General features: G+C 41.5%; 1 protein-coding gene across 1 annotated transcript in view; it reads right to left on the reverse strand.

Moving 5' to 3' along the window:
* Window positions 1-10,190, reverse strand: part of MYH15 (myosin heavy chain 15) — a gene marked incomplete at both ends in the record, with an annotated part of 154,377 nt that extends 144,187 nt beyond the window's left edge. Inside the window, 2 exons of the mRNA XM_080799011.1 lie at window positions 5,127-5,233; window positions 10,103-10,190. Coding sequence (XP_080655137.1) covers window positions 5,127-5,233; window positions 10,103-10,190 — 195 coding nt within the window. The remainder of the gene's footprint in view (window positions 1-5,126; window positions 5,234-10,102) is intronic.
* Window positions 10,191-25,549: the final 15,359 nt, after the last annotated feature.

A 25,549-nucleotide genomic window follows, 5' to 3' on the forward strand; every position in this document is an offset into this window, starting at 1 on the left:
CCTTCATTTTGTCATGCATTGGAAAGAATCTTCAAAGATTCAAGAAAAGGAGGCCTCATGAGAGGACGGGGCCAGAAGTTTAACCAATCCTAATGAAACAGACAGGTGTTTCTCCTGCCCATGATCACACCTTGCCTGAAGATGAAATTTGAAAAGGTTTTTCTTGAATCAAAATATTCTGCCTTGCAGAGCTCTAGTCCTGAGGCTCCTCACCGACTGGTTGTCTCTGAGGGCACACACCATATGGCATACAATTCGGCATCTCTCTTGCTGCTTAGAAGGTTTAGAAGAAGGAATATTGAGTGAAAGGTCAAGGAGGCAGATAAATCCTTCCAGACTTTGTTCAAGACCTACCCTCTTTCTCAATCCTTCTCCAACACCCTTAGCTCATTTAAAAAAATCTTTTACCATGTAAACAACCCATACTGTCTTGACACAAGCTTTTGTGTATGTTTCAATAATTAACAATGTCAGACTATTTCTCAGTTTGATTATAAACACCTGAAGGAGTTTTGATGGTGTTTTCTTTTATAGTTACTAAAGCATCTATTATAATGTGATGGACATGGTAGGTACTCAATAAATATTGATCTCTTGATTAATATGGATGCATTGCTACCAAATAGTTGTTTAGTTATTCTCCAAGTTTCCTAATACCATTTCCTATAGACCTTTTCCTTGTTTACTAAACATAGGTATCAACTGATGGCTCCATTTAAACCCATTTGGCTTCTTCCAAAACTCTCACATTATCTATATGTTTTGTTTTGTTTATTTATTTATTTATTTAGTCTTAAGATTTTATTTATTTATTTGACAGACAGAGACCACAAGTAGGCAGAGGGGTGCGGTGAGGGGGGGAAGCAGGCTCCCCGCCAAGCAAAGAGCCCAATGCGGGGCTCCATCCCAGGACCCTGGGATCATGACCTGAACCAAAGGCAGAGGCTTTAACCCACTGAGCCACCCAGGTTCCCCTTATTTATTTATTTTGAGAGAGAGTGAGTGTGGGCAGAGGGAGGGGGAGAATCCTAAGCAGGCTTCACAGTCAGCACAGAACTTGTGGCAGGGCTCAAGCTCACAACCTTGAGATCATGACCTGAGCTGAAATGGAGAGTCAGATGCTTAACCAACTGAGCCACCCAGGTGGCCCCACATTCTCCATATTCTTGATCAAATTCCTACGCACAATCTGCTTTGTCATTGCTCCAACAGTAGTCAGTTTTCTTTTGAGTCCCTTTAATTTCCACATGTCAAGGACTCCTTTTATATAGAACTTAATCGGGTGTCTTATGTCTTTAAATACCTCCCGTTAGCTCTGATTCTGTTTTTCTCTCTTCTTTCATTGCCTACTCTCTTCCATAAGTATGCCCACTGGCTTCATTGTCTCTGTTAACATTTCAAAGACTGTTCATGTGGTGATTGAAAGTGTTGTTACTTCTAAGGTCAGGAGGAGGACGCCTGGAGCTGGGGAGTTACAGGATGAGGAGAGGGGAGTGGGACCCTCATTACATGGTGGAAGGACAAACAAAACAAAGCAAACCCCTTTAGACTCTTCTTTCTGTATCATTATATTATGGCTTTCATGCTTTTCTTCTTTAATTTCTTTTGGAAACCATAAGTCTAGCCATAATATATTTATAAATCATCTTAAATACTGCTGAAAAGACAGCAGTTTTGGAACACGGGCTTAGACAAGAAAGCCTCTCATTTGGAGACCTGATAAAATAGGGTTGGATTCCATTAAGAAAGTGAAAAGATGGGATCCCTGGGTGACTCAGTCAATGAAGCATCTACCTTCAACTCAAGTCATGATCTCAGGGTCCTGGGATTGAGCCCCACATGTCAGGCTCCCTGCCCTGCTTCTCCCTCTCCCTCTCCTCTTGTCCCTGCCTCCTGCTCACTCTGTAGCATGCATTCTCCCTCTCTCTCTTTCAAAGAAATAAAATCTTAAAAAAAAAAAAAAAAGGTGAAAAGACAACACTAGGAGAAAATCTTCACAAATCATATATTTGATAAGGGACTTATATCCAAATATATATATCCAAAATATATAAAGAACTTTTAAAATACAACAAATAAACCAATAAGCCAATTAAAAATGCATAAAGGCTTTAATTAGACATTTCTCTGAAGATACACAAATGTAAGCAGTAAGCTTACAGTAAGCATGTGAAAAGATGCATGATATCATTCATTAGGGAAATACAAATAAAAATCACATTAAAATAGCACTTTAGGGGCACCTGGGTGGCTCAGGGGGTTAAAGCCTTTGCCTTCAGCTTGGGTCATAATCCTAGGGTCCTGGGACCCAGCTCCACATCAGGTTCTCTGCTCCACAGGGATCCTGCTTCCTCCTCTCTCTCTGCCTGCCTCTGCCTACTTGTGATCTCTATATGTCAAATAAATAAATAAAATCTTAAAAAAGAAATACCACTTTACAGGGCATCTGGGTGGCTCAGTCATTAAGCATCTGCCTTCGGCTCAGGTCATGATCCCAGGGTTCTGGGACCAAGTCCCACATCAGGCTCCCTGCTCAGCAGGAAGCCTGTTTCTCCCTCTCTCTCTCCGCCTGCTTGGGTTCTCTCTCTTGCTGTGTCTCTGTCAAATAAATAAATAAATAAAAATCCTTAAAAATATATTAAAAATAAATAAATAAAATGCAACTTTAAACCCACTAGAACGGTTATAATCTAAAAGACAGTAATATGCATTGGTGAGGATATAGAGAAATTATAACCCTTTTATATTGTTGACAGGAATGTAAAGTGATGCAGCCATTTTGGAAGACATTTTGGCAGTTCCTTGTAATGCCAGACACAGAAGTTACCGAAAGACCCAACAATTCTACTAGGAACATACCCCAGAGAAGTTAGTACACCTACCCAGAAACTTACACATGCGTCTTCATGTGGGCATTATTCCTAATAGCCAAAACCTGCAAACAATCCATATGTCTCCCAACAAATGTGGTGCATCCAATACTATGGAATATTATTCAGCTACACAAAGCAATAAAGTACTGATACACGCTACAACATGAATGAGCCCCAAAACATTATACTAAGTGAAAGAAGCTAGACACAAAAGGCCATATGTTGTATGATCCCATTTATCTGAAATGCCAGAATAGGCAAATCTAGAGAGAAATAACCTAGGTCAGAGGGGAGAGAAGGGGTGACTGCTAATGGGTACAAGATTTCTTTTTGGGATCATGAAAATATTCTAAAAATTAAATGGCAGTGATGATTGTATAATTCTCTAAATATACTAAAAACTATAAAGGCCACTTTTTGGCAATCAGGCTTGAGCGATGGACTGTAGAAAGGGCCCACAGCGACCACCTGGATGGATACATACCGGCCCATCGGGGGACCCACCTCACGATATCCAGAGCCCCTAACTGACCCATGGGCTACTTATCCTCACTTTCACTCTTTAAAAACAGCCCCTACCCCCTGCCTCCGCAGACAGCCTCGCTTCTGTCTTGCCTGCTGCTCCCTTGCTTTATAGTCAATAAAGTCCTACCTTCTTTGCTCTGCCTCAGGCGAATTCTTGTCACCACCCACACCACCTGCTTCCACCTGATCGTTGCCCCACATTTGGGGTCCCCCAGCCGATCAGACAGACACCACATTTTAACACCACAAAAACTATGGAATTGCACACTTTAAAGAGGTGAACTATATGGTATGTAAATTATAGCTCGATAATATTGTTTTAAAAAGTTGGCATAAACAATGATGGAAAAGAGACATTGACATCTGCTTTCTCTCCTTTCATAAGAGATGGTCCCAAGGCTAACTTTAGGGCCCATCTGTGTCCTTATTTAGGACAGTCTGAATTTTTCTTGCCTACCTAGGTAAGTTCCTGCCGATAAGGCCCGAGTTCTTCTCTTAATTCCATTAGTGACATCAAATCTGCCTAATGGGGGATTTTTTTATGTCCAGACACTGTAAGTGGTCTCCAGAGCTTTACAACACAAATGACAATGTTTTTTATAAATTGTCCAAATAGGAAGATACGGGTGTGAAAAAGACAAAGCTTCTTGGTAACGATTCTGTCTGTTTGCTCCGGCGCTGAGATGCAACCAAAGGGGGATCAGAGACGCGAATATGGGCAGGGAATCGTCTGTAACACCTGCCGGGAACTGTTCATCCGAGTCAGGCCAGAAATAGGGCCCAGCTCAGCATCACGGGGCTGGCAGGCGACCTGAGGTCAGTGACTTAGGGGAGGGTCCCGTGGGTGGACTGTCTGCCTGGCGTTACCCTGCCGCCCCAGGTGCCCGGGTGACAGGAAGAAGGGGTGGCGGGCCGTTCCAGCCTTACTGCACGTGCCCTCCATGACCCCTTTCAGAGCTTGCACTCCACACTCGCCCTAAACCTCTTTCAAAGGTCGTTAAGTGACCTAATTCTGAAATGCTGTGGCCTTCTCCAAGACCTTCATTTTTTTCTCTAACATTTGGCATTGCTGACCATCCCCCATCCCTTGGCTTCTCTGGCACTGAGCTATTCTTAGTCAAATTATCCGTCTTTCTTTTCTTTTTTTTTCTTTTTCTTTTTTTTTAAGATTTATTTATCTGAGCAAGAGAGAACATGAGCAGGGGGAGGACCAGGGAGGGGGAGAGAGAATCTCAAGCAGACTCACAGCTGAGTACAGAGCTCTGGGGCTTGATCCCACAACCCTGAGATTGTGACTTGAGCCGGAATCAAGAACTGGATGCTTAACTGACAGAGCCACCTGCATGGCTCCAGGCGCCCCAAATTATCCCTCTTTCTTAATCCAAACACAACTTGCTTCAGAGTCCTTTAGGTCACTGTTCACTGCAAGGGACCCCTTTAAAAAAACAACAAAACTTGAAATGGCGGTGGAAGACACAGAAACTGTGAGCTCTAGAGTCAATGATCTTTACCACTGATAATTGTGTTATTCTGATTTAGTCAGTGTTGTTTAATCTTCGATAGGAAGTGAAGGGGCTTCTCAAAGATGCATGCCGTTTCCAAAAGTGTATCTATCATTGTATCTTCTACCTCAGGTTTTTAATTAAGCTATCAGAGAAAGGACATATTTAATCATTTGATTAAATAGAGAATGTAGTTATCCCAGAGAGGAAACAAAGATTCCTGTACCTTTCCGTCTGTTGTCTCGACAATTACTTTGCCATCCTTTCCACTCCCTTTAACTTCAGCCTCAACGTACCCATGCTTGCCATCACGAATCCAGCATTTCTTCTTCTCTACGGAGCAAAAGAGGATCATAACCATAGTACCTGTATAAAATATACATTGGACCCTTTCATACTGATGGATATGATCTCCTTTCTGCTAATCCTGCCTGGTGACTTGGAGTCACCAATATAGGAAATGGCAGCGTTAGATAAAATCACAAAAGCTCATTGCAAAGATGACACACTGACTCTGTGGGAACGAGAAACACTTGAGCCAGCAGAGGCAAGGAACATCACAGACCATTTTGCTGTAAGAAAGGTACTGGCCCACACCTTATACGCCACTCTTCCCACCTCCAACACTTACCTCCCACTCATAGGCCCAGGTCCTGGGTGGTTGTCCTGGTGCCTCAACCACCCCCGTCCAACAAGCCTCCCCACTCCCCGCCCAGCTCCCTTCCAGAATACTTCACTCAGAAAGGTCTGGTTACAATTAAGTGAAAATTGGTTTAGTGGTCAAGTCTGTCTTTCAGGGTTTCTTTAGACCTTAGTTTTTCTTTTTGTTTTGTTTTTTTAAGATTTAACTTATTTATTTGACAGAGGTCACAAGTAGGCAGAGAGGCAGGCAGAGAGAGGGGGGGAAGCAGGCTCCCTGCTGAGTGAAGAACCCGATTCGGGGCTCAATCCCAGGACCTCGAGATCATGACCCGAGCCAAAGGCAGAGGCTTAACCCACTGAGCCACCCAGGCACCCCTAGACCTTAGTTTTAATTTTGGAATAAAAGCCTGCTATGAGAAACACATGGTAGAATGGGGGCAGGGCAGGGGAGAGAGGAGAGAGAATATGGGTTATTTTTGCCATACAGCATAACTGCTCTGTATTTTTCCCCCCAGAATAGCATTTTTTTTGTCCTCAGCCTCTTCACTTTGTTTGCCCCTAAGCAAAACAGCCCTTCACAACGTGATTAGCCAAGAAGCTTTGGGTGAAATAAAATTTTTTAACAGCTGAGACAGCTTCGCTGGACCTCATTTAGATGCTTCTTGGGTTCTCTCCCACCTGAGACAGAGAGCCAGGAAAGATGAATAAAAAAACCTACTTTTCGGGACACCTGGGTGGCTCAGTTGGTTAAGCGTCAGGCACTTGATTTCTGCTCGGGTCATGACCTCAGAGTCATAAGATCTGAGATCAAGCCCCCTGTCATACTCCCACGGGGTGTGGCACCTGCTCAAGATTCTCTCTCTCCCTCTACCTCTGGCCCTCCCTGCCCCCCTCTCTCCCTCACTTGAAAAGAAAAGGAAAGAAAAAAGAAAAGAAACCTATTTTTAAGGGAAAGTGAGTCTTACCAGGACTTTATGGAAGTTCCAAGTCACAGCTCAACAAGTAGATAAAGGGCAGAAGAGAGGAGAGAGAAGAGGGGAGAGGGGAGGGGAGGGGAGGGGACAGAAGGGGAGGGGAAGAGAGAGGAGGGGAGGGGAGGGGAGGGGAGGAGAGGAGAGGGGAGGGGAGGGGAGGAGAGGAGAGGAGAGAAGAGGAGAGGATTTGGCTGGGAGAGGGACAGTCTGAACCAATGCCTAGGGAGGAACTGATGAAACCTCTATGCAACGATAGCATGGGTAGGTAATGCCAGCTCCATCACCACCACCACCCAACACAAGAATCACAAAAGTTAGGAGGCCTCATTGGTGCCCCTACCAGACTCTCTCCCCAGAGATGGGCAATAGGACTTGGAGACACTGTGTAGTGAAGTTGGGCAACATTCGCCCTTCCTTCCACCGTGCTTGTCTCCGCAAAGAATTTTGTTGCACACTACCTTCTTGCTGTCCTAGTCTTTGCTGTTCCCCTAGTTACAACCAATCCACTGCCGAAATTGCCAGGAGAGATTTTTGTATTCCTGTCAAACTGATTTTTGCATTTGCTTCCACTTGTCGCTTGCATTTAAAAAAAATTTTTTTTTAAAGATTTTATTTATTTATTTGACAGAGAGACAGATCACAAGTAGGCAGAGAGGCAGGCAGAGAGAGGAGGGGGAAGCAGGCTCCCTGCCGAGCAGAGAGCCCGATGCGGGATTCGATCCCAGGACCCCGGGATCATGACCCGAGCCGAAGGCAGAGGCTTTAACCCACTGAGCCACCCAGGCGCCCCTGTCGCTTGCATTTTAAATACTGGTTTTGCATTATATTTATTATTTTGATCTCTTTTTACAAAAAATAGATTTTGCTTTGTGTTATGTCTATGAAAAGAGGCTTGTTTTTGAAAAGTACCTATTTTGCATACATTTTGTGTGTTTAAGGTAAATGCACTGTATTTTAAATCAAATGTTATCACTTGAAAGAAACATGGATGTTAGCTGGCAAGATTTCCACTTTTTTTTTTTTTTTAAGAAAAAAACCTGAGAAAAGAGATTAAGAGAGTTATCTATAGTCACAAAGCTAATTAGTGGCAGTCATTAGAATAATGACTCTAGAAATTAGATCACCCATCTCCTAAATCAGAGCTCTTCCATTACAGCATGCTTCCTCTCCCTTATATGCTTGGATTTTTTCCTCCAATTTTTCTCTGAAGAATTAGGTTCATCCCATGCCTCATGATTAGCCCCTTCTTTTATGGCCCCTGGAAATGGTAGGGGAGAATTTTTAGAAATCCTTACCTATCTCTGAGGCCCAGTCCCTAACAGGGATGTTTTTGAAGCTAAACTAAAGGAACTCATATTTTAATATGTACATGCCATGCACTCATGAATAATTGCAGAGATGGAAGTGCAAACAGCAATGGGTCTGAGTTGGGCTGCTTGGATTTTAGTCCTGGCAAGGCTAGTGACAAGGTAGAAAACAACGGTTTCACCTCTTTGGGCCCCCATTTTCCCATCTGTAACCTCAGGAGGTTTGTCTACTATGATTTTATATTTTTAGATGATTAAATATCTTTTCTAATCTAAAGGCAACAACAACAACAACCAAAAGGGCAACACGTGCATATTGGAGAAAAAATGAAAATGTAGAGAAATATATAAAGAAAATTAAAAAAAAATAATAATCCTTGGGGCACCTGGCCGGTTCAGTCAGAAGAGCATGTGACTCTCGATCTCGGGGCTGTAAATTCAAGCCCCACGTTGGGTGTAGAGATTACTAAAAAAAGTAAATAAACAAAACTTTTTAAAAAATCACCTATAATGAACAACAAAGAGATAGCCGCTATCCGAAACATTTCTTTCCAGTCTTTTTTCTATACTTTTGATCAAGATTGGAGTAATACTGCATTCAGTTTGGTGGTTATTGGAAATAGATTGCTTATGTGTCCTAACATAACAATCATTCACATTTAGCTTGGGAATGGGGCTTTGTGTGTATCTCTACTAGCACACTTCCTCCCTGACATTCAGCAATTCTAGTTTTCCTTCCCAGGCCACGTAATAATGTTTGGTGTTTAGTTTTTACATTTATTGTTGCAATGGGCCTCCGGGGAGGAAGGTAGGCAGAGCAAGTGTCATCACCCTGTTTGACAGATGAGGACGCCAGGGCTCAGGAAAGGGCAGTGATTTGCTCTGATTATAGCACTGGAGAGGATCTGGGTCAGGGAATTTGAACCCAAGATGCCTTGCCAAGTATTCTAATCACATTGCTTCCCTTTGGCCTGAGTTCAAAAAAGCAAACTCCATTGTCTACTAGCCAAAGGGGATGAGAATCTTTCCCTTACTCTTCGTTTTTGCTGCCACTGCCTTTCTATGAGGAAAACCGTTTGGAAAAAAAATTAATTAAAAGTTATTGCAGTATTTTAAGTAATTATTTACAGTGCTGTTCCTACTAAATGCATCATCCAATTATCTCTAATGCTTTGACCTAATTTTTATTTTCTCACTGGTACCGCTATGATCTTGTCCTTCATTATCTGACTACCTGTGGTAAGCTTTTGCATGACCAGTTCTGACCTCAGGGAGAGTTCTGTTATTGTATTTGATTTGATGGATTATAATTAGCTACTCTAAAATCCAGTCATTGTAATGAAATCCAATGACTGGAAACTCGGAACGGATCCAGGACTAGACTATGATGGAAATATAATGTCCTACATAACCAGCTTGAATTGTAATTGGTCATATTAAGGTCTCATGTTGACTAATTCTGAGTACTAGAACAACACTAAGTCAGTATTTATGTTGCACTGTTGAATAATTTGGGGATCAAGATATGTGGGTGGCTTGAGGCTAGATCACACTGTCCATCTCCAAGTAGCTGAAATTCAGACGCCCATGCTGCCCAGCCACGTAGAGAAGGAGGGGAAGTGTAGCCTTTATTTAGAGACTTTAATGTAGAACTCAGCTTTCATCTCGAGGGTAAATCCTCATTAACCTTTGTCCTTGCCTTTAACTACCAGGAGACTATTCATCAGGGTGAGCAAGTCTCCTAATTATCTCTTGTTGCAGGTTGGCTGTGTGACCTTGCTGACCTGGAAGACAGCCAGAGGGCAAAGTTCCATCATTAGAACAGTCTGAAGAGGGCCAGGGATGACTTCTATTTCTCCTGTCTTTCCGAAGGCTTTTCCTTTCTTCTTCCTTAGAGTGGACCAGCCCCACCTACAGTCAAAGCCCCAGGCCCCTGTCTGTGCTATAGAATTCACCCACACTAAGTGGTTTCAGAGCAAGGCCTTTTCTGGGCCACTCCCAGGGGTATCTACGCTGGCACCATGCTTCCTCCAAGAGAAAACAAATAAGCAGGGCTTGGCCCGGGTCTGTCCCCAGCTGCCCTCCTCTTTCTTGCGGACTCATCCCCACCAGGCCACGTGTTTTCTCAGTTGCTTCTTCTAAGGTTCATACAGGCGAATGCATCCCAACAAGTAAGCTAGGTTCCAGGATGGAAGGCTCCTTCTCAACCAATCAAAAATCTCAGCCACCACCCAGAAGTGGTAAAATGGAGGGAAGCTACCATCAACCCCAAGTCTTACCATCAAAGGCCCCGGCCTCTAGCAGAAGCAGCTCTGCCTGGCTTCTTCTGAGGAAGGCTGCAGCCTCTCCAAGCTCTGACAGATCCATCCTTCTTCGAGTGATCGACCAGAACAGGCTTAGCCCTGAAAGTGAGCCACAAGGATCCACTCTGTAGAAGACAGGTATAGGAAGGAACCATTGGATATGGGGGCACCAGGCACTGATCCAAGATGCTATTCACTAGACACAGACCAAAAAGGGTTAAATTTTTAACTGCCTCCACCCGTCCTCTCTCTCAACATGTATCAAGCGTATGACCAAGTTGGACTCGAGAACATCTTACTGTATCCACTAGGCACAGAAGGCACTAGCATTCCTGATGCTTTCAGGGGCCCCCCAAAATAGTTTAATAATAATTTTCTTTAAAATCAGAATAAAACATGAGTATGATATTAATGATATATAATAATGAATCCATCCTGGGTAATGTTAATTAGTCTTGATGCCAACACCGTTGTAAAATCTGGTTTTTCATACTTTTTGTGAAGGAAGAAGCTAACAAAGACAAGAGAGCCTGGGCCCATGAAAGTCATGCTGCAACCCTGAACCACAGTCCTGACATTGGCAGGTGGTAGAATGGGCCAGACTGAGAAACGTCCAGTTGTGAACTCCAGGCGGCTTGATAGGAGTGGAAGAAGGGCTTGCAGGGGTCTAGGAGCATCCAGGGAGAGTGAGCACTGTGGCTGGAGTGTGGTGACAAAGGGGGGAAAGTCTTTCAGACTAATGTTCAGCATGAGAGAGTACAGAAGTGAAAGTGTAAGTATCCCACAGAGATGGGGGTCTGGGAGTGGGCGGGATGTGCAACTACTGGCTGAGGGATGTTCTGGAAGCACAGGAAGCACGGGCTGGAAGTGGGAAGCAGGCTGTGTGCTGAAGGCAATGAGCAGGTATGGATGGAGGAGTTCATCAATTCAGGCGAAGCAGCTGTGGGTCTCGGAGGGGCTGATGGCCAGGCAAATCATCAGGTCTAAATTCATGGTGTCTTCCACTCTGTACCAAACACGGGACTTATTTTATCTTTGATCTTCACACTTGACATTTGACAACAAGGAGAAGAAATACAATCTGTGCTCTCGTGATCCAAAATAAGAGGTCATTCTCTCTAATTTGACAAAAAACCTTAAGCTTTTTCCCTCTCCGTTCAAGGTTGTGTGGCAAGAATCACGTGCCCCATTTCACAGATGAGAAGGTAGAGAAGGATGTACCAAGGTTGCTCAGCTCTGGTGCTGCTGTTGAGGACTGATCAGCACCATGGTCTACCCCCCCGCCAGAAGAAACTAATCACTTTCTATTTCGCATACGGGTGGCAACAAACAAACCCAATAAAGTAATGGATTTCATTGCCCTTAAGTTACTCTCTTTTTTTTTTTTTAAAGGTATTTTTTATTTCAGAAACAGAGAGTGAGCCCAAGCAGGGGGAGTGGCAGAGGGAGAAGGAGAAGAAGACTCCCTAGTGAGCAGGGAGCCTGAGGCGGCCATGACCCAAGCCAAGAGCAGATGCTCAATTGACTGAGCCATCCAGGCGCCCCTACGTTTCTTTGTGGTGGTTTGGGTGTGTCCAAGGGTAACTCCTCTAGGATCTAAGGAGTGTTGTTTACAGCAAGGACTAGTGGCCCAGGCTAACAAGTTAGTTCTATCTCTGCCAGAAAATAAGCACGTGACTTGTAAGAAATCACTTAGCTCACCCTAGGTTCAGTTTCCTCCCCAACACAACACAAGGACTAATCCTAATCTATGGCAGCATTTCCTGAAGTAGACAGAAGATAGGTATGCAAGGGAAGCAATGCGCAAAAGCCCAGAAATGGGACCGAGGGTGGTGACATGTCCCAGGAGAAAAAAACAAAACCGACCTCTGCCGGTAAGGATTCCAATTCAGGATATGTGATGATAATGATCAGCGTTGGAATAGGTAGGAGGGAGCAAGCTAAAAGACAGCTTAGAAAGCTAGGCCGAGACATTTAGGAATACACTACAGGAAACGTCACAGACAGGGCGAGAACGTGAGGGAAGCAGTATTTTAGGAAAATGTCTCTGGCAGCGTATTCAGGGTGGGTTGGAACAGGGAGAAGCCGTAGTCAGGGAGACAAGTTGCGAGTCTGTATTTGTGAGGAAATTGGACTGAATCTTCCCACCCTCACTCCATGTGGCTTCCTGGTGGCTTGCGCTCAGTAGAAAGGAGAGCTCAGGAAGCATATTTTGGATGTAGACGATCTCCATAAACTCTGCGTGTGTGTGTGTGTGTGTGTGTGTACACTTCCTGAAAAGATACCTAAAGAACAGGTATCTATCTGGGAGTAGGAACAGGCTCTGGGTGGGTGAGGAGATAGTTACCTTTCACTTCCTAGCTTTCTGGTCTATTTTAAGTTGTGGCATGTGCGTGCGTTTTCATAATAACAGAGTTTTTTAAAAAGTAGTTCTTATAATAACATCCAAGGATAAAAAGATCACATCAAGACAGAGCACACAGCTGTGTAAGTCTCTTTTCTAGTCTGGACCGCTTAGCATAGTTAAAGGTCTGCAAGGAACGGAGCGTGTCGGAAGCCGCTCTACAGAGGAAGGCACTTCATGGACCAAGAGTACAGAGGACATGGCAACTGTTGGGAGGCAGGAAAGTGAGTCCAGGAGATGACCCCGTCCTTCCCCCTCGGCCTCCTGTTTTGGTTAACTCAATGCCCCAGCTGTCCCCTGGGTCCCTTCAGTTTCAAGTTGCTCATATGGCTTCAGAACTTTGTTAGAATAACATACTTATCACAGTCCAGTCATATCAACACCTTAAAATAGAAAATGAAAGAGCCCAAATTCCCACAAGAAGTAAACAAATTAACCTTGCTAGCAAAATAAATGGTGTGTTTTAATCATGATAGAGAAACATAGAATTAAAGGTAGCTCTTTCAGAAGGAGAAGTTAATCTACATACGGAGAGGAAATTAAATCTGAGACTCGCATTTAGGTGCATTTTTGTCAAAAGATGCTGAGACTTACTGTGATTTTTATCTGCTAGTAAATATCTATAGGGAGCAGGAGAGAGAAGATGGGATGTTGGAGAGAAGGGGAAGAGGTTAGGCACAAGGGTTGTCTGCACATCCCTGTGAATTCTTCACATTTGGGCTCCCAGAGTTTGGTTTGTCAATTTGTACTGGAAAGACTGGGCTCTGGGAGTCACATAGCTATGCTCGTAAGTATGGTGACCATATTATCTATCACCCAAGACTATAAGTATATTTTTTATACCAGGACATAATAATAATTAGTAATAATAAATTACTAGAAAGTAATAATAAAATATTAATTTTAATAATTAAACTTGGGCAACAGATATCATCTAAAACTGCCCCAAGCAAATAGGGACATATGGACACCTCCCCTTGTAAGAAAACAGAGGACTTAGAATGACATTTTATTAATCGGCAATAACAGTATACCTTTTCAATAACTACAAAGCCCTGATGATTTGTACCCATGATTCCCAAGGTTCTCAGAGAATATCACTATCAGAAAGTTAGACTCAGAGAGAAGCCTTAGATACTCATGTGTGTTGTCATTCAGTTTGCCATACACAACCAAATAATTCCTCCTATTCTGTTCTGGCATTTATTTTTTTGGAATCCGAATGCCATGTAAACCACCATTGTCATATTTGCATTCTATGGTACAATTTCCAGTGTTCAATGTATCTCAGTTACCCAGTTAACAAGGTAAAGACAAGGAGTGGGGAGGCCTTAAAAGGAAGGGAAAGTTGAGATAAGAGCTTTTCACCTTGGTCTGGAAAGAATCATGTTAGTCAAAATTTAACTTCTACTTGATGCAAAGTAAGTTAATACCTGCCTGTCATGTGAGACACCTGCCTGGGGGACCAACTGGTTGGCTAGGGACTGAAGCATTTCCCAGGACCTGGGACTTTTCAGGGCTCAAACCAGCTTCGAACTGGGATTCTGGAAGAATCCCAGACAAGCTGGGATAAGTTGCTCACCCTACTTTATTAATTTTTTTTAAAGATTTTATTTATTTATTTGACAGACAGATCACAAGCAGGCAGAGAGGCAGGCAGAGAGAGAGGAGGAAGCAGACTCCCTGCTGAGCTGACAGCCCGATGCGGGGCTTGATCCCAGGACTCTGAGATCATGACCTGAGCTGAAGGCAGAGGCTTAACCCACTGAGCCACCCAGGTGCCTGGTCACCCTACTTTAGAACATTTAATTATTTTTAGAATAAAATCTGTTGTTTGGAAATTAGTTATTTTATACTGGTTATATTCTCTGTATTCCTCTCTCTCCCCAGGTATTTTATAAATAGCTTGTTGAAAATGTTTAGTTATTCTCACCCAATATGTGTTCAGTATCCATCTGTAATTGTCCATGTTAGGCTTGGGCGGTACAGTGATGGGCAGAATAAACATACTCTTTGCCCTCTTAGAATAATTGATTGGGACTGGGTCAGGTATAGGAGGAGGAAGTTTTCTTCTTCTTTTTTTTTAAGATTTTATTTATTTGACAGACAGAGATCACAAGCAGGCAGAGAGGCAGGCAGAGAGAGAGGAGGAAGCAGGCTCCCTGCCGAGTGGAGAGCCTAATGTGGGGCTCGATCCCAGGAGCCTGGGATCATGACCTGAGCCGAAGGCAGAGGCTTTAACCCACTGAGCCATCCAGGCACCCCGGTTTTCTTCTATCTTACTTATGGCTACACTTCAAGAAATTTGTAGAGAAAAGTCTTTGCACCCAAGGGTGGGTGATGCTAGTCCTGCACAGAGGTCAGAATGTAGGAGCCCAGGGGGACTGCGGCAGCCAGGAGAAGAAGGGAGCTTATAGAGCCGTGAGTCCCAGCTCACCACTAAGCGAAAACCCTTGACGGGTTATGTTATTCTGAACATGAGAGACCTTTTCCTCACACTGTTCTTCTAGAGACTCCTTCACTCCCTCATTGTCCTCTGCTTTGGGGGTTCCCCATGGAAGGGTTACCATCTTGGACCCTTGTTGTCCACCAATGTAGAACCCTAGGAGTCATCTCCAATTTCTCCTTTTCTCTCATGCACACATTCAATCGATCAAGTTCTATTGATTCTGTAATTATCAAATCTTATCCCCTTTTAGCAGACAGTTTGGAGTGCCTGCTGAGCCCACACTCTGCTCTGAGAAGTGCCTGCCTTCATCTAATAGGCATGAACCACAAGCTTCCATGTTTCTGAGGTGACACTGGCATCCTGGCCCACTGATTAGACCAAGCGTGAGCACCTGATCCAATCAGGGACAATTAGGGTATCTTTCCTATCTGGAATACAGATATGGGACCAAGGTGACACGCTCAGTCTGTTTTTTGCTTGAATGGAGTGATACGAACCTGGGGATTGAGGTTGGCACTGTGGTGTGGTCATGTGGTGCCGTAAGCATGCTAATCAGCAGAAATATCAATAGAGAGGGAATCACAAGAATACAGAGAAGCAGCGATAAGGGAACAAGGGAAGGGAGATTGCTTGCTTGTGTTCCAAATCGCTTTCCAGTTAGCAGTACCTCTGGAGACCTAGATTCAATTCCTGCCTTTGGTTTTCATAGACTCTTTCAATAACCCGCTAATAAATTCCCATTTCTCCCCTCCCCAACTTTAAATTATCTTGAATTTCTGTTTTTCTGATCAAAATATCTTTAAGACATTACGTCTGATTCTTTGTCTTCATACAGGTTTTTACCTCCTCTCCTAAGGCAATGTGAACATTGTGTATAAATGAAAGGCAGCACAGTGCTGTGCATACTAAGACTTCACTACATGTTAACTACTTTTATTCCTATTCAACAACATTTGTGTGGTCTTTAAACGCTGTGCTCAAGATGCAGGTTTTGTTTTCTGAATTGCTTCGTGGGTTTGAGATGTGCAAAACCATGATAGAGGATAGTTCGACAGGGAAGTAGAGAGACCAAATCAAAACGTGGCAGCTTTGGCTGGGTAGATGGAGGTGAGACAACAGTATCATTCATTTAAGCAGGATTCTGTCCTGGAAGATCACACTGACCCCAGTCCTCTCCCTGCTGGCCACAGTGAGTCTATTATTGGCAATCTTCTCTCTTTCAGTCAGGGCTAGACAATACATTTCTGAGGGGAGGGAATGCAGAGCCTCTCCTTTGAAATCCATACCACCTTGGCATTTTAGTGCCTGAAGTATAACCAGAAACTCAATTAATGCTTATTAATTGCATTATGAAAAGAGCCAAATCATTCTCACGTTAGCAACCCCAACAGTTTCTCATGTTGGTGTCATCGTAACTGATTAGATTCACTTGAATTCTTCATCAAGTGAGGTTATTATGCATGTTTACTTTTGAAGACTTCCACTGCTGGGAAACCATAATGCAAGTAATAAGAAGAAATATGAATATGGCTGTAAGTAAACAAACACGAAGGCTCTCTTGACAAAGCCTCTTCCATTATTAAAATTGGAGACGAAGTGCCTGAAAATGAGAATGGATTTATCCAGATGTCAACAGAGGAAGGAAGAATTATCAAGCCCTTAAATGATTCCCAACAAGCTGGAACATGTGTCTCAAAGCTGTAAGTGAAATACATTTAGCTACAAGGCCCAGTGAACACCACAAATCTGGGGAAATGCTGCAAGATGCTCTTAATTAGGGGCACTACTGGGTAGACAAATGATACCGATGACTCCCTAATATTCATGCTGCTGGGATAGTGTGTTATGTGCCTCAACTCAGCAAGGGTAACTCAGTAGAAAATTGCTAATTGCTTAGTCTTTATGCATAAATCTACCACCCCTTAAACAGCTATAGTACTTGCATTTTATTTATTTATATGCTATGTAGCTTTCTATAAAACAGGGGTTTTAAGCAGGTTTATCTCCTTGAAAGAAAAATGTTCAAATGTTGAATTGAATTACAAATGAAGAGTGTTGCACAAATTATTGATTATATGAGGCACTCATTTCAAAGGGTGTTGATGAACGTGACTACAGATATCTGGGCAATCCAGCCCACACTCCTGGATTCTGCTCCCCTCCTCCTGGTCTACCCACAGCCCACTGCCATTCAGCTCTCCTTCCCATCACTCCACAGAAACTGTTCTTTTTAATGATCTCTTATAGACAAACCTTAATGGTACTTTTCAGTCCCTAATGCTAATCCTTGGTTCTAGGATACTCTCTACTTTTTTCTCTTTCCCTGTGTTCATTAATTAATCAAAGGCCTATCCCTAATCACATAGCGGGTATCAGTGACATGTCTCTTCAGCTCCCTCCTTCCGTGGGTTCTCCTCTCCCAGCTTCCCTTCCATCCTGTCCATGCCTATCTCATCCCACTCCTTCTCTTCTCCCAACTTGGATCCAAACTCCAGTTCTCTGTATTCAACGATTTGCTATTCATCCAGAGGAAAAAAATTCTGATTAAAATCTGTCACACATTCATTTTCATATGCCCTTCTAAGCTCCACGGGTTAAAGGAGCAATAAGACCTCAAGAGGTTCCCACTCCAGGGAGGGCTGAGTCACCTAGATATGTGTAAGCTCTTACAGTTCAAAATGAGAAATGCTGGGATAGAGCTATGCACAGGACAGGTCATGGAGATGTAACCCTCTCATTTATAACTTTATTTTAAAAATAACTGTTTGTAACTCAAAGGAGACAATCTTAAATGTCCCTGAAATTCTACCTGTAGACTCAGTACCAACACTATCTTAAAAGAGCAAATAATAGATAACCATTTTTGAGGGTAACTCTTTTTTTTTCTTTTTTAAAGATTTTATTTATTTATTTGACAGAGAGAGAGAGAGAGAGAGAGATCACAGGCAGGCAGAGAGGCAGGCAGAGAGAGAGGGGGAAGCAGGCTTCCCGCTTAGCAGAGAGCCCAATGCGGGGCTCGATCCCAGGACCCTGAGATCATGACCTGAGCCAAAGGCAGAGGCTTTAACCCACTGAGCCATCCAGACTCCCCTTCCTTAGTATTTTATTTTATTTTTTTAAAGATTTTATTTATTTATTTGACAGACAGAGATCACAAGCAGGCAGAGAGGCAGGCAGAGAGAGGGGGGGAAGCAGGCTCCCTGCTTAGCAGAGAGCCCAATGCGGGGCTTGATCCCAGGACCCTGAGATCATGACCTGAGCCAAAGGCAGAGGGTTAACCCACTGAGCCACCCAGGCGCCCCTGAGGGTAACTCTCTTAACCTCACAACAGCTTTATGAAGGATATATATAATAACCCACATTATATAAAGACATCAAGATTTGGAGAGGTAGCTAGTGATGTCTGTGGTATGGAATCCTGATACATGAAAGTCATCCTTCACATTCACATTCAATCATCTGCCAAGTTCTGCTGACTTCTTGTCTAAATGTCATTCAGAACTATCTACATCTTTCTATTCCCCTACCAGCACCCTGACCAAGGGCACCACCATTTCTCTCCTGGCTTATTGCTTTACTCTCTTAATTTACTCCTTTAATTTAATTTTAATACAGGTGCACAATCTTATCACTAGCTTATTCAAAACCCATGTTTTGGGGCACCTGGGTGGCTCAGTCCGTTAAGCGTCTGCCTTTGGCTCAGGTCATGATCCTGGAGTCTTGGGATTGAGCCCCACTTTGGGATCCCTGCTCAGTGGGGAGTCTGCTTCTCCCTCTTCCTCTGCCCCTCCCCCCAGACCCCACCCTCCCGCTTGGGCTCTCTCTCTCTCTCAAATAAATAAATAAATAAAATCATTAAAAAAATAAAATAAAACCTATGTTTTTATGTAAGATAAAGTCCAACACGGTAACAGAGCCTGCAGAGCTATTCATCCTTTGGCCTGCCCTATGTCCCCACCCCATCTCCATCACTCTCTCAACCCCGGCATGGCCTGGCTGGTGCATTACCAGTAAATGCCAAGAGCACTCTCGGACCTCTGGATGTTCACACATGATGTGACCTCCTCTTCCTGGAACATTCAGCCCTGCCCTCTTCCCTCTAGTAGGTTCCTAATCATCCTTTGGGTCCCCATTAAGCAACATTTTACAGGAAGTTTTCTAGTCTAGGCTGCGTCTTAGATGCATTCACTTGTGTCACGGAACACTTAAGGAAAGAACTAACAAACAAATTAAACCCATCAGTCTGATTCCTGAATTCATATTTGTAAGTTTGATGCTGTACCAACTCCTGGCTAAGCGCCAGCTTAGAAGGGATCTTGTCCTTGGTTAGAAAGGCATCTAACCAAGATGTAATATGTCCTTACACCTGACCTGTCCTTGGTTAAGACAGTATCATTACCTCATTCTCTACATTGAATGTGAAATGAAAGTACAGTTGACTCTTGAACAACATGGGTTTGAACTGTGTGGGCCCACTTACACTTGCAATTTTTCCCCAATAGATACAGAACAGTACTGTAAATGTATTTTTTCTTCCTTATGATTTTCTTAATGTTTCCTTTTCTCTAGATTACCTTATTGTAAGAATACAGTATATAATGCACATAACATACAAAATATGCGTTAATTGACTGATTTATGTTATCTGTAATGCTTCCAGTCAAAGTAAGTTATTAATAATTAAGTTTTGGGAGAGTCGAAAGTTATATGCGGATTTTTGTTGGGGAGAGGTCGGTGCCCCTAACCCCCATGTTGTTCGAGTGTTAACTGTATTGGTTAAGAAATTTGAATTGTATTATCCCAAGGTTTTTTAATCCTTGAAATTTTAGAACTAAAAATTCTCTAATACCAGCTATCTCAGTGTTCCATAACTGATAGGTGAGCATAAAAAGGACCAGCGAAATAAGTGACTGGCCCAAGTTTACCAATAGATCCAGGCTGAAAGTATGAACAGTTTTGAGCAGAGTTTAGGAAAAAAATATTCATGATAGATCTATGAAAAGAAACCAAAGAAAATTCAGATTTGGGGTTGTATCTTTGTGCTTTGGGGTTGAAGGCAAAGATACTCTCCCATAAAATACTGATAAACACCATAGGCAGAGAATAAACAATAGATAAAATCGAACATTGTATCATCTAGTAAAATATTCTTTAGGATCAGTGACCCATGATCTGCACAATAGATTAACATCTAGTTTAGAATTGCTAATGCTATTATTCAGCACAAATGATATGCATTAAATATATTTAGTGATTCTGAAAGGTGATGTAAAATATAAATCCAAGGTATTATTTGTATTATTCTAATTGTTTTTGTATTTCTTCTGGTTGATATGACCTTAACTCAGGATAATTATGAGTTTTAAGTTAGTACAATTATAATCAAAATCTTCACATGATAGATATTCAAAGACATACTTACTTAAAATAAAATTGGAATATTATATATTCTAGTTCAATTAATTCCAACAAATACTTTTGAACACCCAATAAGACCCCAAAATTGCCAAAATACTTGAGATCCCAGCTTCTGCTCTCAAGATTTAACTCTAGTAGGAGACACGACTCAGCAATAAATCATTTTAATATAGTAAGTACAGTAATGGACATACATTCCCCAAGAGACTATAATGAAAATAAAATAAATAGTGGTTGAAATTCTTACCTCAGCATGATTCCATTCTATGAAGGCATTTTTTTTTCTTAAACTATTTCATTTCATCTAATGGATAACCCCGGAGGGAAAAATATCAGTACAAATAACCAATTGTCTTTTGTACCTGTCATTCAGTGTGTTGGTGGAAAAGGGACAGAGAAAAACCTACCTTGGAAAGAGACAAAGAAATGAGCAGACCAGTGCTGAACAAAACTTTATACACTTTTGTCAAGGTCAACGGTGACAACCTCAGTTAATTTTGCCATTGTTTCTAAATTTGTCTGCTGGTTTTTGAGAAGTGGAACTCATGGATCTGGGTTTGGCACCCAAATTGTCTCTGAGGCAGGGGTGTAAGATGCCAGAAAACGATTCCATTTCTATAACCAAACTCCACAGAGTAATTTGACTCATTCTCTAAAAGGTTGCTGCATAATAAGATTAGACACGATTAATTAAGAGAAGCAGCAACACCCTCCTCTGGCAGCCTCAATTTTGGGATCTTGGGCTCTAAGTCTTGGGCTTTTTGAAGAATTAAGTTAAGGGTCTCAACATTTCCCACAGTGCCAAGGGAACAGTTAATAATAGTGTCTACTGTTTATTTAGGCCATTCTAAGACTACTAAAATGATTTACTATGTTCTAAGCACTGTTCTACGCACTTTGCATACATGAATTTATTTAAGCCTCATAATAACCCTATATGGTGGGACTTTTATTATTCCCATTTTACAAATGCGGAAATAAATAGAGGCAGAGATGATAAGCTAGTAATTTTTGGAGACAAGAGTTGAGCCTAAAATTTTGGGCTTCAGAACCTATTCTTGTAACCATTACAATATATGATTATTAGCTCATAATTTGGGTAATGTTCTTTAACACCTTCCCTCAAAAAGTGTAATTTAAAAAAATTTCCTTTCTATGCAAGGAAATACATTACTATTTGCTTCTTCCAACAGCCAGGAAATGTTCTTTTGCGGCAGTCTCCAGGTGAAGCAAACAGCTAACCCACTGCTATAAAAGGGGAAACAGCCAGACAATGCCTTTGGCTTTGAATCACTTTTCCAGAACTTGAAAGCCTTTTGCAAAACCTGAAAATGTCTCCCTGGAGCAAGGGACTTTCTGAACTATGTTTAAAATAACTTGGGAAGTGATATAAAAAAGTAGAACTCCTTTCGGGTTATAGGAAACAGCTCATGCCATCAGTTCTCAGTACTGATGGGCCAGCTCTGCATAACTCTTCCCCCAAACCAATTAGTTCATCATTTCCCACTGGGGAAAAAGAGAAGAGAGTCGAAAGACACCTATACTGAGGGTTAGTATAGCAGCGTTGTGGGCAGAAGTGGATTAGTAATAAATACTGAAGTAAGTACTGCATAATTATAACTAATCAGTTATGCTAAAATGAGCCAATATGGCAGCCTAATTGAGATGATCCTTGTTGCTTCTTACAGGAATGCGATTTAATTAGAGTGGGTAAACTGACAGTCAGCAGTAACCTCACAGAATCCCAGGCAATATGAAACGAAGCAAGAGAAATATCACTCTGGCTGGCTTTCAGTTTGTAGGAAATGGATATAAGGGCCATCCATTTGGCCTTTGGGAGACTGAAAGCCATTTTTCCTGTGAGCTTAGGGCTTAAGAAAAAGGGTATGTTGTTGTGTTTGGACTTTTAAAAAAGAATCAATCTAGATAAAGCAGACAAAACAATTTAACTTGCATTTCAAGGTGCTCTGAGGATTCAGAATGTCCAAACACAGAGGAAACTAACCAGATTGGGTTTTCAGAGGGGTCTGATTTGGAATAAATAAGAGACAGCTGTTAAAAGTAATAAAAGAAATGTTTCCATTTTGAATGCTCAGGAGAGAGGCATGTTCCAGTAGATTCTTAGGGCATGTGGTTGAGAGCAAGATGTATATGGGGGAATAGGGGCATGTTTTGGTTCTGTTAAAAAAAAAAAAATCCCAAGAAAGGACAGGATCAGGGAGTTGCTTACATGGCTTGGTTGGCATTTGACAGTTCTCAAATCTGTCAGGTAGATAGGCATGGCAGCCCTGGAGATTCAAATTTGGCCTATGAGATCATTATTATAATCTCAGGAATGTGAGGCAGTGTTGTTTATTCTCTGGGTTGAATAGAGAATGGGATCAAAACGAGGGCCTTAATGAAAGGTAAGTCATGTCTTAAAAAAAGAAAACAGGGGAGAGCTAAATTCTGTCAACAACTTTTATATGCAAAGGATCAAACCGTATAGCCAATTGCCTGGACAATAAAATTAAAGTAACTATTCCCAACAAGGAAACCCCTTTGAAGATCTGTTACATATTGATGACCATAAGTTCTACTGAAACTGTAGTGGACTGAGTACTCTAATATGCAGAACCAAAAGTCAAATCTCAAATCTTTTTGTTGTTGTTTTTAAGATTTCTTTATTTGTCAGAGAGAGAGAGAGAGAGCACAAGCAGGGGGAGCAGCAGGCAGAGCAGATAGGGAGAGAAGCATGCTCCCCACGGAGCTAGGAACCTGGTGTGGGGCTCTGTCCCAGAATCCTGGGATCATGACCTGAGCTGAAGGCAGACACTTAACCGACTGAGCCACCTAGGCATCCCCCACATCTCAAATCTTACTATAATAATTGCTAAAGACAAAATGTTTTACAGCATTGATCACACAAATGCTACTGAGGGCTAGAAAAGTCACACGAGGTTGTTCTGAACCACAGTTTACAAGTTATTCTCTTCTGTTCTTAACCTAGATAGAAGGTTCAGTATTATGAAGGATGTTAGAGTATGTTGGCTTGTGGAGGGAGGGAGAGAGGAGGTTTTCCATGTGGGATTACTGCAGATGTAAAAGAAAGGAAAAATGAAACACTCAAATCCTCTTCCAGGCTGTGTGGCTTCTTCCCTTCCCAAGTCCATGTGCGGTGTGAGGATCAGCATATATGTGAAAGGACTTGATGTGTGCGTGTAAAGGGATGGTTTCATGTTTGTTAGAAAATGAGATCATAAACTTATGAGGAGGAGAATTAATTATTAAAGAAGTTTGTGGTATTTAAATGAGAATGAATTATAAAACAGTTATCACAGTACATTTAAAAATTACATGCATTTAAAAATAGTCCTAAAGTTGTTTTCTCTGGGTAGAGGGATTATGGGTTCTTCAAAAAGTTATTTTGCATCTCTATATTTTCTAATCTTCCTATAATATTGTGCATTTTTTGTAATAAAAATTATCTTTAAATAAGATTCTGATCAGTATTTCTGGGTGTAATTAGAGTCATAATTCAGTGTATGTCTCTCTCTCTCTTTCTCTCTCTCTATATATAATACATACACATGCACACACAAATATATATACACACATATACAATTAATCTAACATATAAATAAGTCAAACATACTAGACATATTTTTTTTTTTTTTGGCTTGCCTTTGTCTTCTTGCCATATAAGATCCTACATTTTCTTACCTTACCACTAACAACGTCTCTTGCTTTCACTCACCTCACACATGGGCCAGGTTAACAATTTAGAATTCATCCTTTGATATTTTCCTCCATGCTTATTTGCTCATGTAGATATGCAAAGACATCACATACTGCTGTTGGTTGTTGAACAAAATGAGGTGAATTATATATAGGTCTCTATCTCTTGCTTTTGTCACTCAATAATATTCATTGAAAACCTGCCAAACCAGCTGCCAGAACCCTAATTCATCACTTTAATGGCTGTATGATATTCCACAATGTAGATATACCACAATTAATTCAGCAATTCCCCTATCAAATTTTCTAGTTTTTTCACCATTATGAAAAATGTTGTAATCAGCATTGTCATGCATGTATCATTATTTATAATTTTATTTCTTTGGGAAAGTGTCCCAAGGGTGGGAATGTCAAGTCAGAAAAAATGCATTCAAAATTTTAATAGATATTGCCAGATTGCTTTCCAAAAAGGCAGTAACACTTAATTACGCTAGCCATGTATGAAAGTATTCTTTTTTGATTACTGACAGTAATTGGCCGTCATTCTTTTTAATTTTTGACAATCCAAAAAGCATAAAGTAATATCACATTTTAACTTAAATTTCATTTCTCTCTTATAGAATTTGAGCATCTTTTTAAGTGCTTATCCATCATTTGGAATGATTCTTGTCTGAGTTGTTTATTCTGCTAATTTATTTTGCTTATTTTCCTGTGGGGGTATTTGTTCTTCCTTTTTTTTTTTTTAAAGATTTAATTTATTTGTTTGACAGATAGAGATCACAAGTAGGCAGAGAGAGAGAGAGAGGAGGCAGCAGGCTCCCTGCTGAGCAGAGAGTCTGATTCGGTGCTCAATCCCAGGACCCTGGGAACATGACCTGAGCTGAAGGAAGAGACTTTAACCCACTGAGCCACCCAGGCACCCCGCTCTTCTTTTTCAATTTGTAAGCATTCTCTGCACATTTTGTATCCTAATCCTTTGTCTGTCATCGGTCTTAATTAATTCAATTTACCATACCATTTATTTCCTGAATTTATTTATGGTAACACTTATCTTATATTTTGATATAGTTAGACATAACTATCTTTTCTTTTTATAACTAACTTTTTTTTGGTCTAGCTTTGGAGGATTACAAATGGCTATATTTAGTCAGTATTTCTTGGCAGTCCTGGTATTAGTTGCCAAGGGGAACAACAACAATAACAAAAGTGCCCTCTGCAAATAGACAAGTTAGGAACAGAAAACTCCTAAATAACAATGACTTAAATAAGATAGAAGTTTATTTCTGTCATGGAGTCTGGAAGGAGTTAATCCAGGATATGTATGTATGTGTGTGTGTGTGTGTGTGTGTGTGTGTATATATATATATATATATATATATGATCAGTTTTCTTCTTTCTTGACAATGTATTTGCTGTACAAGGCTTCCATTCCCCA

The sequence above is a fragment of the Martes martes genome (genome assembly GCF_963455335.1).
Source record: "Martes martes genome assembly, chromosome: 1".
NCBI classification, from domain to species: domain Eukaryota; kingdom Metazoa; phylum Chordata; class Mammalia; order Carnivora; family Mustelidae; genus Martes; species Martes martes.